This window comes from Hemitrygon akajei, chromosome 24 (genome assembly GCF_048418815.1).
Source record: "Hemitrygon akajei chromosome 24, sHemAka1.3, whole genome shotgun sequence".
In the NCBI taxonomy this organism is placed as follows: Eukaryota; Metazoa; Chordata; class Chondrichthyes; order Myliobatiformes; family Dasyatidae; genus Hemitrygon; species Hemitrygon akajei.
In genome coordinates, this window is record NC_133147.1 from 19,708,454 (window position 1) to 19,725,266 (window position 16,813).

Below are 16,813 nucleotides of genomic sequence, written 5' to 3' on the forward strand. Positions count from 1 at the left end.
AGTCAATTTTTAAACTCAGTTTCCAATTGAGAGTTAGTACAGGACAAAGGTTCGGTGCGTATCAAAACAATTTACTGAAGCTCTGGTGGATCGATGTATTTATTGAGATGCAGCCTTCCACCCCTTCTAGCCACACCGCCCAGCAATCCCCCAATTTAATCCAAGCCTAATCGCACAGTAATTTACAACGACCAGTAATCTACCAACCAATTTGTCTCTGGACTGGGGGGAGGGAGAACTGGAGCACCTAGAGGAAACACACATGGTCATGGGGAGAACATGCTAACTCCTTACAGGCAACAGCAAGAATAAGAACAGAGAACATGCGATGCTTTATGTAACTCACTGTAAACTCCTTTTCATTACTTAACGGGTGAAACTTCACTCAACTTCAGTTGAAATGTTCTCACTAACTATGGGCTCACTTATAAGGACTTTTCATCTCATGTTCTCTATATTTATTGCTTACTACTTTATTATTTCTTTCTTTTTGTATTTGCATAATTATCCTTTGAACACTGGTTGAACACCCAAGTTGGTTCAGTCTTTCATTAATTCCATTATGGTTATTATTCTAGTTTGGATTTATTGAGTATGCCCACAAGAAAATGAATTTCAGTGTTATATATGGTGATGTACGTACTTTGATAATAAATTTACTTTGAAATTTATTGAGATACAGTTCAGAATTGGCCCTTCTAGCCACACTGCCCAGCAATCCCCCGATTTAACTCTAGCCTAACCAGAGGACAACTTACAACTACCAATTCACCTACCAACCAGTACATCTTTGGACTGTGGGAGGAAACCAGAGCACCCAGAGGAAACACATGCGGTCACAGGGAGAACATACAAACTCCTGACAGGCAGTTGCAGGAACTGAACTTTAAAGTATTGTGCTAACCGCTACACTACGGCTCACCCTGCAGTATTTGGTTGGTTTAAAATAAACTGCTCCATAAAGCTGGGCAGCCTTCAACAGCATTGCTGCTTCTGCCATCAAAGTCCTTCAAATGATAGGGTCGGAACACATTGGGGATAGATATATTGAATGTTTGCTGACTTTTACCCCTCAGGTTGGGCAAGACTAGAACTAGAAGTTTACAGTGAAACCTGAAGTGTTTACACTGTAAGACCATATGAGCAGAATTAGGCCATTTGGCCCATCGAGCCAGTTCTATCAATTCATTATGGCTGATATGTGGTGAATCTGAAGGGGAACTTCTTCACTCAGAGGGAGGCATGAGCTTAGAAGGAGCTGCTAGAAATGGCAGATGTGAGTTCAACTGTAACGTCAAAGAGAAATTTGGATAGGTACATGGAGAGAGGTATGGAGGACTATGAAGGTTGATAGGTCTAGGCAGAAGAGCAGGCTGCAAACTAGATGGGCCAAAGGGCCTGTTTCTGTGCTGTAGTGCTCTAAAAGTTGGCTACAGATAGTCCCCGAGTTACGAATGTCAGATTTACAGACAACTCGTACTTATGAACTGAGGAAGGAGAACGCCGTCCACCATTTTAAGTCGGATCACGATGCCGTCCTCCATTTTAAGTCACTGTTGTTGACACTGTGTTGAGTGTTTAACTTTGTATTCGGCTTAAATTTTTCTTAGTAACATTCACCCTGATGACCCCCCCCCCCCCCCCCCCCCCCCACCGTTCTGGTCTGCTGGTGGCACAGTGAGATCAGCACCGGGCTGGAGAATGGAGGTTCCCGAGTTCGATCCAGTGACAGACCTCTCCCAAGTTGATGTCGAGCGCACAACTCCACTACGTAAAAAAAACACTGCCACCTCCAGTTTAAATTCCCACGCGGAATATTGTGGAGGATCAAATACCCAAACCCAGCACAGCCCCTACTTGTCCCATTTAGCCTGTCGCAGAGCGGTGGTCCTTAGGACCCAGTGGATTTCGGGAGCCGGCAGAGCTTGGGACCTGCCGCCCGCAATGTTTCTGTTCCATTGATGGGAAGCGATCACGATTGAAAATAAAGTGGAAATAATAAAGCGTTTGGAAAGAAGTGAAATGCCATCGGTCATTGGAAAAGCGTTAGGCTACAGTTGGTCAACGACTGGAACAACTTTAAAGGATAAAGTTAGAATAATGGAGCATGTGAAAGGCCCTTTCCCAATGAAAGCTACAATTATTACTAAGCAAAGCAGTGGTTTAATTATTGGAATACATACATTTTTTTGTTTTATATGCATAGAAAGGTAAAATATATACTATATACTAAGACAAACGTTTGACTAACTGACGCTAAATAATACCGGATATACTTGTTCCGACTTACAGACTCAGGAACGGAACTCGTACGTAACCCAGGGACTGCCTCAAAGTACTATCCCGTGCTCACATTCAATCTACATTCTATCAACAAGTAGTTCAAACAGCAATAGCATGGCAATTTAATTAGTCTTCACTAGACTTCTTTTCTAAAAATGTGTGTAATGTTACCAAAGCAGCAGCCGGGCAAATTCCCCCCTCTATTCTTTCAAATGCAATTGAAACAATGGATTATGACAACCCTGATCAGAATTACTTGCTTTTGTCTAAGAAATATAAAGCAACATTAAAAAAAATACAACAGGTCACAAGGAAATTAGTAAATAGTCATCACTTCAGTTCTCTACGAGGTACAGTTATTTGGCACTGCACTGGGACATTCAGCAATCCAACAGCTATTGAATTATTTCCTTAATAAGAGAATCATAACATTTGTTAATGTAGAGCTTTAGAATTTGTAAGGGCTTCCCTGATGGCTTAAGGCTAATTGACAGAGCAATACAGCACATAAATTCAATTCTATTTTTCAGCCTGGGCCCTGCGACCCAAGTTGACCGCAGCTACAGTCAACACAAGTAGTCTCTGCAAAGACCTTTTTTTAAAAAAAAATAGGGAGGCGAGTGATGGAGGACATTTACAAAACGTTCACAATGATATCATCTCTACTGAAATTTTCCATTAATGCAATTTCGGCAGCACACAACATCACATTTCTCCACAAACCTGTTCTCCTCCTCTAAGCAGACTACCTGTAGTTACTCAAATCACTATAAAGCCCACTGGGGTACAGAACCAGACATGTGCTCATCCTAAATACTAAGTGTATCCCAAAAAACTGCACAACACACACTCAACCCTGCACCATGGAGGAGAGAAGCATACGACCAAAAACCAACATCCAAATAATGGTTAAATTCTGTCCAAACTTATATGAGTAGCTTCCTCTTAAAACTGATCTAATCTGCTTCACATCTACGCACACAAATAGCTGGAGGAACTCTTCAGTCCAAGCAGCATCTATGGAAATAAACAAACAGATCAACGTTTCAGGTTGTGACCCTTTTTCAGGACTGATGAAGGGTCTCGGACTGAAACATCAAATATTTACTTCTTTTTCTCCCCACAGATGCTGCCTGGCCTGCTGAGATCCTCCAGCATTTTGTGTGTGATGGTTTGGATTTCCAGCACCTGCAGATTTTCTCGTGTTTGTAATCTCGTTCAGATCAGTATAGTGAACGTGGAATTATCGGGCCTGCTCAAAGGCCTTCATCAATTCAGTGTGAAGGATTATTACCCTCAAAACTGTTAATACATAAACAATCGGTCATTATTTGTCCAATATACCCTTGATGCACCAAATGCATTTGCCACTTGCTACTTTCTATGGCAGAGACCTGAAGCCTGTCCCATTATAAGCCCATAAATGAAAAGCAGCACTCTCAAGCTTACTGATGGTCAAAATTATTGAGACCAAGTCTGTGCGGCTGAAATTCAGAGAAAATTAGAAATATGGAAATACTAAGGATTTTTTTTTAAAAAAAGGAAAAAACTGAAGCTAAGACATTCAACTCAATTATTTGTATATAAATTTGGTGAACTTGCTTTTCTCCCCCTCACAGCCAGTCCTCTCCATTGAAAGGGGAAAATCCTGAAACTACACCATATCTAACCTGCCGCAGGTCGATTAGGCAGATTCCCAATGCAACACTGCTGAACTCATCAAGAGGGCAGGAGTACGGTCAAAATGGCAGCTGTAAGGATCTGAGGAAGCCTGAAACTTATTTAATATAAGCTATTCTCAGTATTTTGGATTGGCAACCTGACTCATGCGAGACAAGTACACTAATAACTCTAACACCCACAGCTTTATGGTTATTAGTTCAGTAACCAATAAACACAGGAACTATGCAGGCACAATTCATGACTTGGGACTGCAGAAATTCACACCAGTATTTTAATGGGGCACAGTAAGCTTGTGGTTATGTTACTGGACTAGTCTTTCAGGAGGCCTAGACTAATGACCAATTAAGCTTAAATTCTACCTGAGCCACTGAACATTTTAGATCTAGATCGGAGCTTACTAAATGATTGTAGTGTTGTAAACATTTATCCAGTTCAATGAGTTTTGCTATACCACCCTTAGCTAGTGTGGTATAAAGTTCACAATGGTAACAGCTCTTTGAAATGGTCCAGTAATGAAGGTCACCAGAAATGGGAAATAAATGCAGGCTTCTCTAACAACTGTATTCCAGGAATGAAAATTATTCGTGAAACTTACTACCATAACTTGCCTAGTCAGCACAAATCCACACTCATCCAAATACAAAGAAAAAGATCAGGTGTGTGCTGAGATAAAGCAAATGGAAATCAAGGAACTATTCCTTCTCCTCCTTGCACTCACTGGTCAAAAAAAAATTCAGAAGCGTTTTTTTTATTACTCCAGAAAAACATAAAAACGCTTATATTTGCAAGATTTATACAGTGAATGTGTTGTATATAAATTATAGACAAAATAGATTTTCTCTCTGTGGTTCAGATACTCAGCTGGGCATCATGGTGGTTAGTGCTTGGGGGCGTCAGAGTTCAACGCCCCACACTGTCTGTAATGAGTTTGTATGTTCTCCCAGTGACTGTGGGTTTCCTTGGTGCTCCAGATAATTGGTCACAGTAAACAGTCCTGTCATGAGGCTAGTGTTAAATAGGTGTGTTACTGGATGGTGCAGAAGAGCCTGTTCTGCATTGTATAGTTAAATAAATACCAGTTTAAACTTATTTCAAAGAGCCCACAGAAAAATTACCACTTTGAGGACACCAGTTTCTAAAATCTGTATTTTAAAAATTGGTCCTTTATTCAATGAATAGTTTCTAACCAAAATGAATATATAGGATATAATGACAATCTCTAGGAAACAGAATCACAAAAAAAAAACACATTTTTGCAAGAGAATAAAACTTTTCCAACTTTAACCTGAAGCTTGATTTCAAGTTCATCTTAATAACCTCCTTTCTATCCTCCTGAAGGTGCTGATTTGTGCTAAATGTGCATCTCCTGCACCTCAGTTAAGTAACTGTTTGAAATGAGAATGAAGTATGAATTCACAATTGATTAAACTTCAGACCGCCCAAAAATGGTGATTCCAATGATAGGTGGTTAACAGTTAAGTACAGGAACCAATCTGCTTTCCTTTTCCAGAATCTGGAGTTTACAGAGAAGCAAAATCAATCTGCACATCGGGAACTGCAGCTGCTTTCCTTGTGCTGAACTAATCAAGTGAACTGTTCAGATATTCCTGTATGGCACGAGTCTAAAATCAGGGTTCTGGTTCCCTGGAATGGCAACATGAAGGTGGAGAAAGAAACTTAAACTGAAAAGAACACCTTTTTCCTTAAAAACTTAAAAGGCCAACTGTTGATGAAATTTCAAGTGACTGAAATTCTCCTTAGTAGCGAAGGGGAGATTACAAAAGGACCTGCAGATACCACTGAAGGGTGTTGACAATTGTCACCAAGAATGTAATGACATGCAGCAATTAACTCCTCCTACAGAAATTATACTTTTTAAGTCACAGCTTGCTGATTCACTGAGACAAGCATTCCAGACCCAGCTCCACTCAAAGAGCCCAAATTGCAGCTTGACCCACGTTCACGACCCTGGTCGCACACCTAATCACAACACTCCCAACCTACCAGTGTGGAGATCTGCAGACTGTAAGTCAGTGGATAATTGAGGACTTAGTGTATAAAAGTAAATCAAAACCAATCAACATGCAAGTTGGTACACAACCAGTAACTTGGTCACAAGTACCAAATTATCTTGACTGCCATCACACTCCTGTATGAGAGATCATCTTATACAAATTGGCCACCATGCTCCACAACTGTAACTACGACAGCACTTCAACTGGATTTAATTGGCTACAAAACATTTCAATGTTTTGAAAAGCCCCAATGCTTTCCTTTCAAATCAGCTGACCTATCCAGATACGAATAACCAAATTCACATAACTAGTTTGTGTTTACAGACTAAAGTCAAAACAGAAACCAAGGTTTAGGATGGGCCTTCACCCTATATGAAAACCAGCAAGGTAAGCTTTCAGAGGCAAATCCAATTGAGTATGTTCTCTGGTATTATATTAAGAATCCCAGCATTTCTTTGCAAGGGACATTGGCAAGAAATAGCTTAATCTAACATTTAAAAACTCTTTACAAGCAGCCAAAGCAAAGGCCAGGACTAAATTAGAAAGATTTTCCACAGAGGCAAGGCAACCTACATTGCAGGGAGAAGATTAGATTCAAAACCTACCTATTCACTTGAGCTAAGCAACTGTCCTTGGAAATCCGAAATAAAACCAGAAAATGCTAGAAAAACTCAGCGTGCCAGGCAGCACGTGGAAAGAGAAACAGTATTTCCAGCAGTTCCAATTGAACTGCACAGATACCTTAATCCTGAAAACATTAGATCTTTTCACAGATGCAGCTTGCTTGCCTGAGTATTTCCAGCACTTTAAGCTTTTACTGCACATGCATTGAGAGATGCAGAGCGGCTGCACTGAGGGAAATTTAAAAACATGAACTTTACTCAGAATCGGTACCACATAAGACATACTATAAGTTAAATGTCTACTTTGCATGGGGTTGAACCAAAAAAAAACAGGAGTTGCAGCTCCAAACCAAATTTGGTCATGGGTAGTTCATTCTAGTTCTCTCTTTTACAACTTCTGCAAGATTTGCAGATCAGCTGGTCAACAACTCGTTAAATGACCCAAATGCAATACTACCTTCCCATAATAACCATATTTATCAACTTTACTCCCTTCTACCTGTAGATCTGTAGGTGGTTGAGGAAGATCACAAAACATTGTCAAACTAAGAGGAATTTTTTTTACTTTACTCTAGTTGTTTTTTATTAAACTGAGGTGAGATACGGAAATTTATTGCTGTAGAGTGGACTACTTTTGCTGCAAAAAATAAGGCACATGCCATTTATCTTTCTAGGAAGATGTTAAAAGCAAGGAAAAGAGATGTCCACAGTAAAACAAGGCAGTTGGATTGGTTAAGCTAACACTCCAAAAAGGAACTGGTACAACGGGTCAAGTAGGCTCTCAAGAGATCCACAATAAAACCTTCTAGCTCCCAGAAGTGATTATCCATCAAGCAATACATGTTTAATCTTACAAGTAATTTTTTAACATTAAAATTAACATTATGATCTCATTCCTTAATTCTGGTTAAAAAGACTGCATTTCAAAATCTCCCAATGTTTTTTTCTCCCTATTGATTTTGCCAATGGCTCATTTCTCAAAGGTGATGGCTGGGAGCACTCCCAGGCCACCCCTGCTCTACAAGTGGTGGTATTCTTCCTACAGTGATAGTGAGGGTAGTCCTTTATAGCAATTGCTTTACTTCTCACCAAGACTTAAAAACATTAAAGGACCAGACTAGGGTAAGAAACCTCCTAGCAAGAATTCTGCAAATTTACAGGATGGTTACAGTCAACATTTCCAGTAATCAGAATGCTTGAAATAAGGGGTCAGTTATTCAGAATAGGGATATTTCCTGACCCAGAGGACACTTAACAGACAATAAATGGTCACCAAATATGGCTACGTCTGAAATCACTGTCTTTTTAAAATAATAATCAAGTTATGAGGCTAGGACACCGAGTTCAAGAATCAGTCACAATACATTTGAACTGTGGGACTATACTGTCTTCTTCTTTAATGCAATATGAACTACTGGAAGGTTTTTAAGCATTCACATTACAATCATGCTCATTTCTACTGGAAGCAACAAATAAGATACCCAATCTACTGTCGCAATTTCATTTCAAGCAAGGTTTGAACTCTTTGGGGAAAAAAATTAGTTTCAGAATCCTAAGCAATAAACTTTGTGACAATCACCAATTCATGAGTCGTTGACTGGTACGCTTTTCAACAGGGAAACCATTTTAATTTCAATCAGTTTTAGCTTCCATTCCATTGTAGAGCACTAAAGCTCTCTTATATGGTATTGTACCAGTAAAAAATAACTTGCTTTAGTCAAAGTGATTTTGACTTTGGAAGAAACAAATCAAGCAGTTTTATTTGGGCATAATTCAAACAAAAAATGGCACGGAACCTAAAGAGGTGTTAAGTGTGTTGACTGATAGCTTGAGCAGCAAGAAAGGCTTTCTTTGGAAATGCAGAAAATTGTAGGATTTAGAAGGGAAATGGCAGAAGAGCATGCCAAACAATTGCAGGAATGATGCGAAAGAACAATAGGAGGATGCATACCCCTAATTTTGTTCATAGGTCTGTAGATGTTATTGGTGAGGTACAGAGGCAAAGTGACAGATTTCTTACCCAGGATATTATTAAACCAGGAAAGTTCAGTGATGTTCCTTCCATCAATCCAGCCATTTCCTATTCCTCTTTCATGCTACTTTGATTAAACTTCCCTAGCTTCCTTATGTGGGGTCACAGGTAAAATGGTGGGAGAGGGAGTTACATCATCAGAACATGAAACACAATGCCATGGTTATAAGAACTCCATCACCCAAGCCCCACTGCAAATGGAGGAGGGTTGGGCATGGGGCTAGCAACCGCATCTCGTAAAATTCCACAGCTACAGAAATGCCAACGGAAGCTCCAAAGATCTCATCCCTGGGAGAAGATAGATCCTCACCTAGAAGGCTTATGAAATAAAATGGTGGAAACAGAAGCCATGGGACCAACTTTGTTTGGCCCACGACAGATGACTCTAGTGAGCTGCTGTTTGCAGCCTACTCCCCAGCAGGGGTGACGGGCTTAAGAATGATTATCAGATTGGATCATTTCAGACAACAGTGAGAATTTTACATTAGAAGCACCAAAGAGCGAAAGGCAACAGAGATTCGCAAGGGCAGAAGAACAAAAAGTATTAGTGACTGAACAAAGGAAAGAGAATTTCAGAAATGCTAGCTTACAAATGAGACAGGCAGAACGACACTCAGAGCAATGTTGGAACAATCAAGCTGGGAAGCTGCAGAAAGTTCCCATTATCCTGCCTGCTCCCAAACCATTACCATTTCTTTATTATAGAACATGGAGATTAAATGGCATTTTTAATATTAATAGTAATACATGTAATTTACACATTTTAATATTTGACTTAAAATTGCTAAGATGATACTGGTGAATGGATGCCCTTGCTCGGCCAGGAATATGAGAGGTGAAGAGAAATTGCCATCAGTGGCTGCTACTTTAAGTCAGCCAAATTGAAGACTTATAGTTAAACAGCCACTGAATATAATCCTGCTCTCCACACCCTCAAACTACACAGCATGCTGGATAATATTTTCAAGCCCATCAAGAAAAATTAATTTACCCCAAAAGCGATCATTAACAGATAGCTACTTCCAAAAACCATTTGTTGCATCAGGACTTAAAGGTGAACCACTCTCGTGTACTTTCATTCTAAATGCAACCTTAAACATGTTGATTTACCAAAAGTATTTAGTATTCTTTCCAATTCGTGTTTACCATGGTTAATTGTACAACATTGCAATGCCTACTTGCTGTTGCCAATTTCTTGGAAGTGTTCCGGAATATTCTGTACTAAATTGCTTATCTTGGCTGCATCAACTCTACAAATCAGGATCCATAATCACTAACTTACCAACAAGTTGAAAATAATTAAGCAAAGTTTATACCAAAAGAATCTACAGACAAAATTTACAAAAAGACAGTATGTGTGTCAGTAATTACATTTTTGCTCAACCCCTCCCTCCTTATGAAAGCATCAGCACCTGCTCTTTCTGGTCCCAAGAGGACCAGCAGCCTCACAATACCTTCCCCAGGCAGACAAGAGGATATGGATAAATTTAGAGTGTTGTCAGATAAGAGACAGTGAAGCCCTACCCTTCCTCTAGAATTCCAAGCTGCTTTCTCTTTCCCCCACCCCATGCTATCACCACAAATCAAAGCAAATGCAGATCTTTCTCATTGATTACACATACAGCCTGATTTACTGAGATAGGCAAAGCCCAGCTTCTAGATTTCTTCAGCTCCCCATGCTGGGGTTGTTTTTGTTCAAGGAATATACAAGTAAAAATTACAAACTCCCCAAAATAATTGGCAAAGGCAGCAACTTTATAGTTCCAAAATACAGAAGGATTCAGTTTAATTTCTGACCTGTGCTTGATAAGATCAGAGCTAAGCATGAATGTTCTTTAAAAATACTCTGAGTACAATCCCTCATTAATTGCTGAGACTATATCCACAACTATCAAATTTGGATCAGATTCCTTGTCTCTTCGCTCTAACCATTTCATAATGGTCACCAAGGCATAAACCTGAGGAAGTTCATCATCATAAAGTAGCCCATAGATTACAGGAACGTGCATCTGGGTGGAACAAAACTGTTGCATTCGTTTACAAAAGAAAGTCCGCAGATGCTGAAAATCTAGAGCAACGCACACGAAATGCTAGAGAAACTCGGCATGTCAGGCTGCATCTATGGAGACAAATAAAGAGCCGACGTTTCGGGCCAAGATCCTTCATCAGTCCTGAAGAAGGGTCTTGGCCTGAAATGTCAACTGTTGATTCCTCTCCATAGATGCTGCCTGACCTACTGAGTTCCTCCAAAATTCTGTGTGTGTTGCTGTGTCTTAACGATTGTCCAACATCATTACTCATTGTAATTCAGGACTGCTGTTAATAAACCAAGTATATCTGAAACACTTAACTCCATTTCTCTCCCCACAAGCCATCCTATCTGCCCCACACTGTGCAGATTCAGGGTGCCAAAAGGGCATGTTTCTACATTGCATTGTTTTAACCACACAGGCTTTGAACAAATATCCCTTCCAAATGTCCCAGCACAAGGTGCTTAAAACAAAAAATCGAGTTAGCCTTCATGCGATGTTATTATTTTATTCCTTCCTGCAACCATCTTCAAAGCCGCTGGTAAGAGGCTACTCACTCCAATAAAATTAGTTGTGCTTCCACAGTTGAAATGAATCCTGAAAGTGGCCTTTTTGCAGGACGTAGAGCAGATTTGCTTCCCATCCACTGAAAGTTTCCTGCTCAATTACAGACTATGAAATTCGTATTAAAACAGACGTGCAAATTAAGTGGTCTGTTCTGGACTCAATGTTTCTGATGAACAGGACCACATGCAGGGAAGATACAGAGAACTGTATTCGAAAATTAAATAGGTGCACAAAGATCAAAAGCTGTGCATTACTGTTTGAGAATTACAAGTTAGTTTTATGCAATCTTAACAGTACTATTGACCTTACCCAAAGTGAAATGCAATTTTTGCATTTCTATATACTGGAGGGGGGAAAAAAGTGTCCCCTGCTGCCAGCTAGGTTAAAGACATGCAAACCAAAATGCCACCGACCACGAGTAACCAACAGATCTACATTTAATTAGGTTGGTACTTGAGGGACAGTCCAAATTAACCCCGGTGTGCTCAGACTTGATTTTTTTTTTAATTGCTCTTGACTAGAGGGCAATGCCAAGTATGTATTGCCAATTATTAATATTGATGAAAAGGTAGCGGTTGGCCTATGCTACTTCAGCCTTTGTGCCTGGAGTCTTGAGGCAATGAGAGAAGACATTTTTTAAAAAGTTTTAAAAAAGCAATTATTTTAATTCTGCATTATATCCAGCGAATCCAGGTGCAAAACTTGCCGAGAGAATTTGTAAAGACAGGAACATTTCAGTGACACACACACTAAAAACTGTTGCTGTGTCTTTACTGAGTGTGATCTATGACTTGGAACCTTTGAAAGCGTTTACAATGAACTGTTTTTCCTAGTTTCTGCATCATTAGGTAGACAACTGCAATTCACAGACAAGATCAAATCAAAAAAAAAAGACAGATGACCAGATAATCTGCTTTCATAGCAATTAAGGGCAAATTTTGGCATGGACACTGAACTTCCCAAAATTTCAGTTGGTTTTAAATTTCCAAACGAATCCTCAATTAACACCTTCCTGAAAAATTGTCATGAAGAAAGATGCATTTACTTAGTACTGTATCAAAATATCTTGATTCAATACATTAAGTATAATATAAACTTTTGTTTCTGTTGTTAGAAATTATAAACTTTTTTTTCTCTCTCTCTCTGCTGTTGCTTGAGACCTCTCATGTGGACACTGCCCATGGGTCTGGTCACCGTATTATTAAAAAGAAAATGAGGCATTGGAGATGGTTCGGGATATCAGAGATTTCATCAGAACTGCATGCAGTAGAAAGGCAAGCCAGGCTCAAAACAAAGCTGAGTGGTGTGAGTAACAAGTTTACATTTACAATAGGAAATGGAGAAACTCTTTTCATTTCCTCAAAGGAAGGAGATGTAGGGCAGCTACCATTATATTTAGCAGGATTATTTAAGAGATCCTTCACACCCCCAAAGGATTTGGAACTCACTGCACGGAGCAGCTAGTGTGCACTCCAAGCAAAGATGTCCAACAGAAGAGCATAGGATATACTGACAGTTTGATAAGGAGCAAAGGGAACCAACTTAAACTTGGAGAAAAAAATCAGCAGATGCTGGAAATCCAGGCAACACACAAGTGCTGGAGGAACTTAGTAGGCCAGGCTGCAGCTACAGAGAAGTGTTCAGGGCCAAGACCCCTCATCAGGACTGGTCTGTATTTACACTGAAAATAATGCAGATCTGGATTATGATTGAAACTTACTGCTTTAGCTTCATTCAATAATTGAGCCAGACTCTATAGAGGACTTGGGACTGTAAAGAGATCGAGGCTTAAAGCTCAAGCAGAGTACTACTAAAGATGATCTATGGAAAATGTCACTGACCTGGTGATGTTCAACATGGATGCTGTCGCCTGTCGGCCAGCGGTGCTTGCCGTTGTAGCCACCGCCGCCACCTCCTCCGCCCCCGCCACTACCACCGCCCCCTGCGACTCCACTGCCTCCGCCTCCTCCCAGGTGCTCCCCGGGCTGCCGCTGGAAGAAGTAATCCACCATGGCATCGTCCTGCGAGCGGCCCGCGGCCAGCGCCAGGGCCGGCACCACCACCGGCACGGGGGGCCCCATCGAGCCGGGGCCTTGCGCGGAGACTGAGGCGGCGGCGAGCGCCTGTGAGGCGGCGTGCTGCTGCTGCTGCTGCTGCTGGGGGCCGGCGGAGGAGGGTCCAGTTAGCACCACGGGCATGTTGTGAACGACGCTGTTACCGAGACTGTCCTGAGGCGACGGCGGTGGCGGCTGGTACTGCTGCTGGGGGAGGGTGTCCTGCCAGAGCACTTCATTCATACCTTAAAAACACAGGGAACAACCATCCCACCTAGTCCTGAAAAAAAGAGAGAAAAGGATAAAACACAACTTTACACAAACATCTCCAGTGCAACATTCTGCTTTCAGTGAAAAATTAAAGAACTCAGTCTTTGCTCTCACTAAAAAAGTGGTTTGATGGCTCCCCATGTGCTGCCTTTGACCTGCTGCTGAAACTGTTAAGCTGGCTCAGCACAGGTTAGATGGGCCGAAGGGCTAGTTTCTGTGCTGTACTTTTCTATGATATGGTGGTAGAGGCAAATACATAGAGGCTTTTAAGAGACGTTTGGATAAGCACATGGACGTAAGGAAGTTGGAGGAATAGGGACATTTAGCGGGTAGGAAGGCTCTTTTTTGAATTTTTTAAAAATTAACTGGCTCAGCATTGTGGGCCGAAGGGCCTGTACTATGTTCTGAAATGAAAAGCCTGCGCAGTACAGGCTAGATAGGCCAAAGGGCCTGTTTGTGCTGTACTTTTTTTCTGTGGTTGGTGGTAGAGGCAAATACAGGAGAGGCTTTTCCAAGACATTTACATTGGCACACGGATATGAAGATGGAAGGATACAGACACTGTGTAGACAGCAGGGGTAGTGTTTGAGTTTCTTTAAACAATTTACTTTTCAGCTGGTTTGGCGCAACACTGTGGGCCGAAAGGCCTTTACTGTTTGCCCCACCCCCTTCCCAGAAGACAATACTTCAACGTAACAGCTCAGTGCCCATTACCTGATTTAAACAAGTGTAAGTCAGCACCGAAGGGGAAAAGTCTACTGAAGCGTGGTTTGAAGAGCACGTGAATCCCCAACACACCATGTGTTTCTCAATGCAGAAAATCAATCAACAATGGACAAACTCAGGGGCACAGGCCAGGAAAAAAAAAGGTATATATTTAATCTATTCCAATTGCAAGGAACATGTTATTTCACCCTTGATGTGCTACACTGGTAATTTTTATATATCCTTGCTTTAGTTTGCACTATTTCAAAATACAGCAATATTACTTGACAAGCAAGGAGCATTTAACACCCCCACCCCCCCCCCCCCCATGTGTGCTTTGGTGCTGCATCAACAAAGAAGTGGGCCCAAGCTTTGAAAACATGCAGAGTGTGTATTAAAGGCACTGGGTGGGGATATTCTGGTCTTATGAGGAATTCCAAGCCTTCCTTATGTTACTATATCCACTGAATGCAAAATTTATGTATTAAATAACTGAACACTGAGCTAGCAACTTCTGCCTAACATCCTTGTTTTGCACATTATCAAAACACTTTCTAAAATTGTCTTGCCGTTCAATGCAAGCTTCCCTGACTCTTAATTCAAAGCCCAATCCACTGTGCTGTTTTTACACGTTAAGAGGAGAAAATGCATCCAACAACAATAAATAAATTTTAACAGGCTGTGCGCACATGCATTTCAGTGATCTTTTAGCATCTTACTTGTTCCAATTAAATATTTGTTCTGTACAACTACAATGAAGCTAGGTTGCTCAGTAGACATTTTTTTTGTTCAAACAATGTGTTTGTGAAGAACGAGCATTACCTTCAGCTGAATCTAAAGCACTTGGAAGAAACAAGATTCAACATGGTTTGAAGCAAAAAAAATTTAATTGATGCAAAATGTACATATTATAAAACCATGCAAGAGTAAAAAAATTACATTGACTTCCAAAGCAAAAAACAAGCTTCTGAAACAGCTACAGTTGGGGGTATATGCATAAGGCATACAACTTTCCTTATTAAGGCCTACACCAGTACACAGCACGAGTTGGGGGGGGGGGGGGGGGGGAATCACAATATCTAAACTTAAAGCAAACCCAGACCCAATTTTCATGTTGAAATACAGAATCCTGCTGATTCTGGGCACAGTTTCTTTTTAATCATTAATATTTCAGCCCAGTTTGAAATAAAAATCGGATTTGTAACAATCTTCCCTCTCTTTATTAGCAGACTTTCTACAAAAATTTCCCAGCAACTGAATACCCTATCCAAAAAAAGAAAAAATATTATTTCTCCGAAGAATGCACGAGGTGGCAACATTAATTATTTTTCCAGGGGAATACTTTTGTTGTTTTTGCGTAACTGCAATACCTCCACATTGAAAACACAGCACACATTTCACAACCCTTTTTTTAAAAAAATCAAATCTGCATTTCAAGCCTTTTTAAAAAGTAAATATTTTGTACTGAAGAGAACAATTCGAGCATTTCGTGCACTGAAACCAGCCCTCCTTCCCCATTCGTTTCCTGAAATAACTGAAAGAAGCAATTTTTCCATCAAAGTTTAACCATCTGGCTTTGTGCAAGAGGTGGACGGGGGCCTTAAAATTTACCCTCTGTTCCCCCACCCACCCCAACATAAATATGCCCTCCCTTCTTTTCGGTGCTGCTAAGCCCTTGCCCTCCAGCCCTCTCCTACAACACACGCACCCGCACACATACATGTACACACACACACACACTTACATACACACACACACACACTACAACAATGGCCCCCGAGCCCAAAATACTGGGCAGAGAAGGGAGCTGGAGGAAAAGTCGCCGCGCAAATTCTGCCTCGCCGGCGCCGCGCCGCCCCGCAATACCGGGCTGGCCGGGTGCGCGGGGGTCCGAGCTGTCGACTGGCGGGGTCAGGTCGGGATACTCACCGGCAGAGCGGGCGGATTGCAGCGGATTGCGGCCCCTCTCAGCCCTCTCTCTCTACAACATGGCGCTACACTGGGACACTCGAGCGCAAAGCATCCTGGGTGAGGGCAGCCTCCCTCCCCCCCCCCCCCACTCCACTCCGCCTTTGTTTCACTCGCAGCGCCCAACTTACAGCTATCTCGCAAACAGGTGACAGCATCCCTCCCCAAACCTCGCAATGCCCTCACTGCTGTACTTCCAGACCCCCTGAACGTTGTGCAAAGAAACTCCAAAGTTCCTCCTGCCCAACAAAAGCAACGCGTGCAGTGGGGAAGCTCCCTCCTTTTGAGACAAATGCTGCCTGGCCTGCTGAGTTCCTCCAGCATTTCCAGTGTGAATTGATCTGGATTTCCAGCATCTGCAGATCTTTATCGTGTTTGGGACCTCCCTTTAAAATATGTTAATATAATCCCTGAAACCACAGATTCGATCTGTAGGCAGACTTTGTAAGCAAAAGGTTAAAGTCTATGAAACTGCAGCTGGTTTTTGAAATTGTACAGTTTTAATCATTTTAAAGGTACAATGTGGAATAGGTCCCCCAATTTAACCCTAGCCTAATCACAGGGCAATTTACAACAACCAATT

General features: G+C 41.3%; 1 protein-coding gene across 8 annotated transcripts in view; it reads right to left on the reverse strand.

Moving 5' to 3' along the window:
• The window catches only part of pum1 (pumilio RNA-binding family member 1), a 98,418-nt gene extending 82,109 nt beyond the window's left edge, over positions 1-16,309 (reverse strand). For all 8 annotated transcript variants that reach the window (XM_073028489.1, XM_073028493.1, XM_073028488.1 and 5 more), the window contains exons 1-2: positions 16,192-16,309; positions 13,075-13,567 (exon numbers count right to left, since the gene is read on the reverse strand). In XM_073028489.1, the coding sequence (XP_072884590.1) occupies positions 13,075-13,530 (456 nt within the window). In that variant the 5' untranslated portion in view covers positions 13,531-13,567; positions 16,192-16,309. The remainder of the gene's footprint in view (positions 1-13,074; positions 13,568-16,191) is intronic.
• Positions 16,310-16,813: the final 504 nt, after the last annotated feature.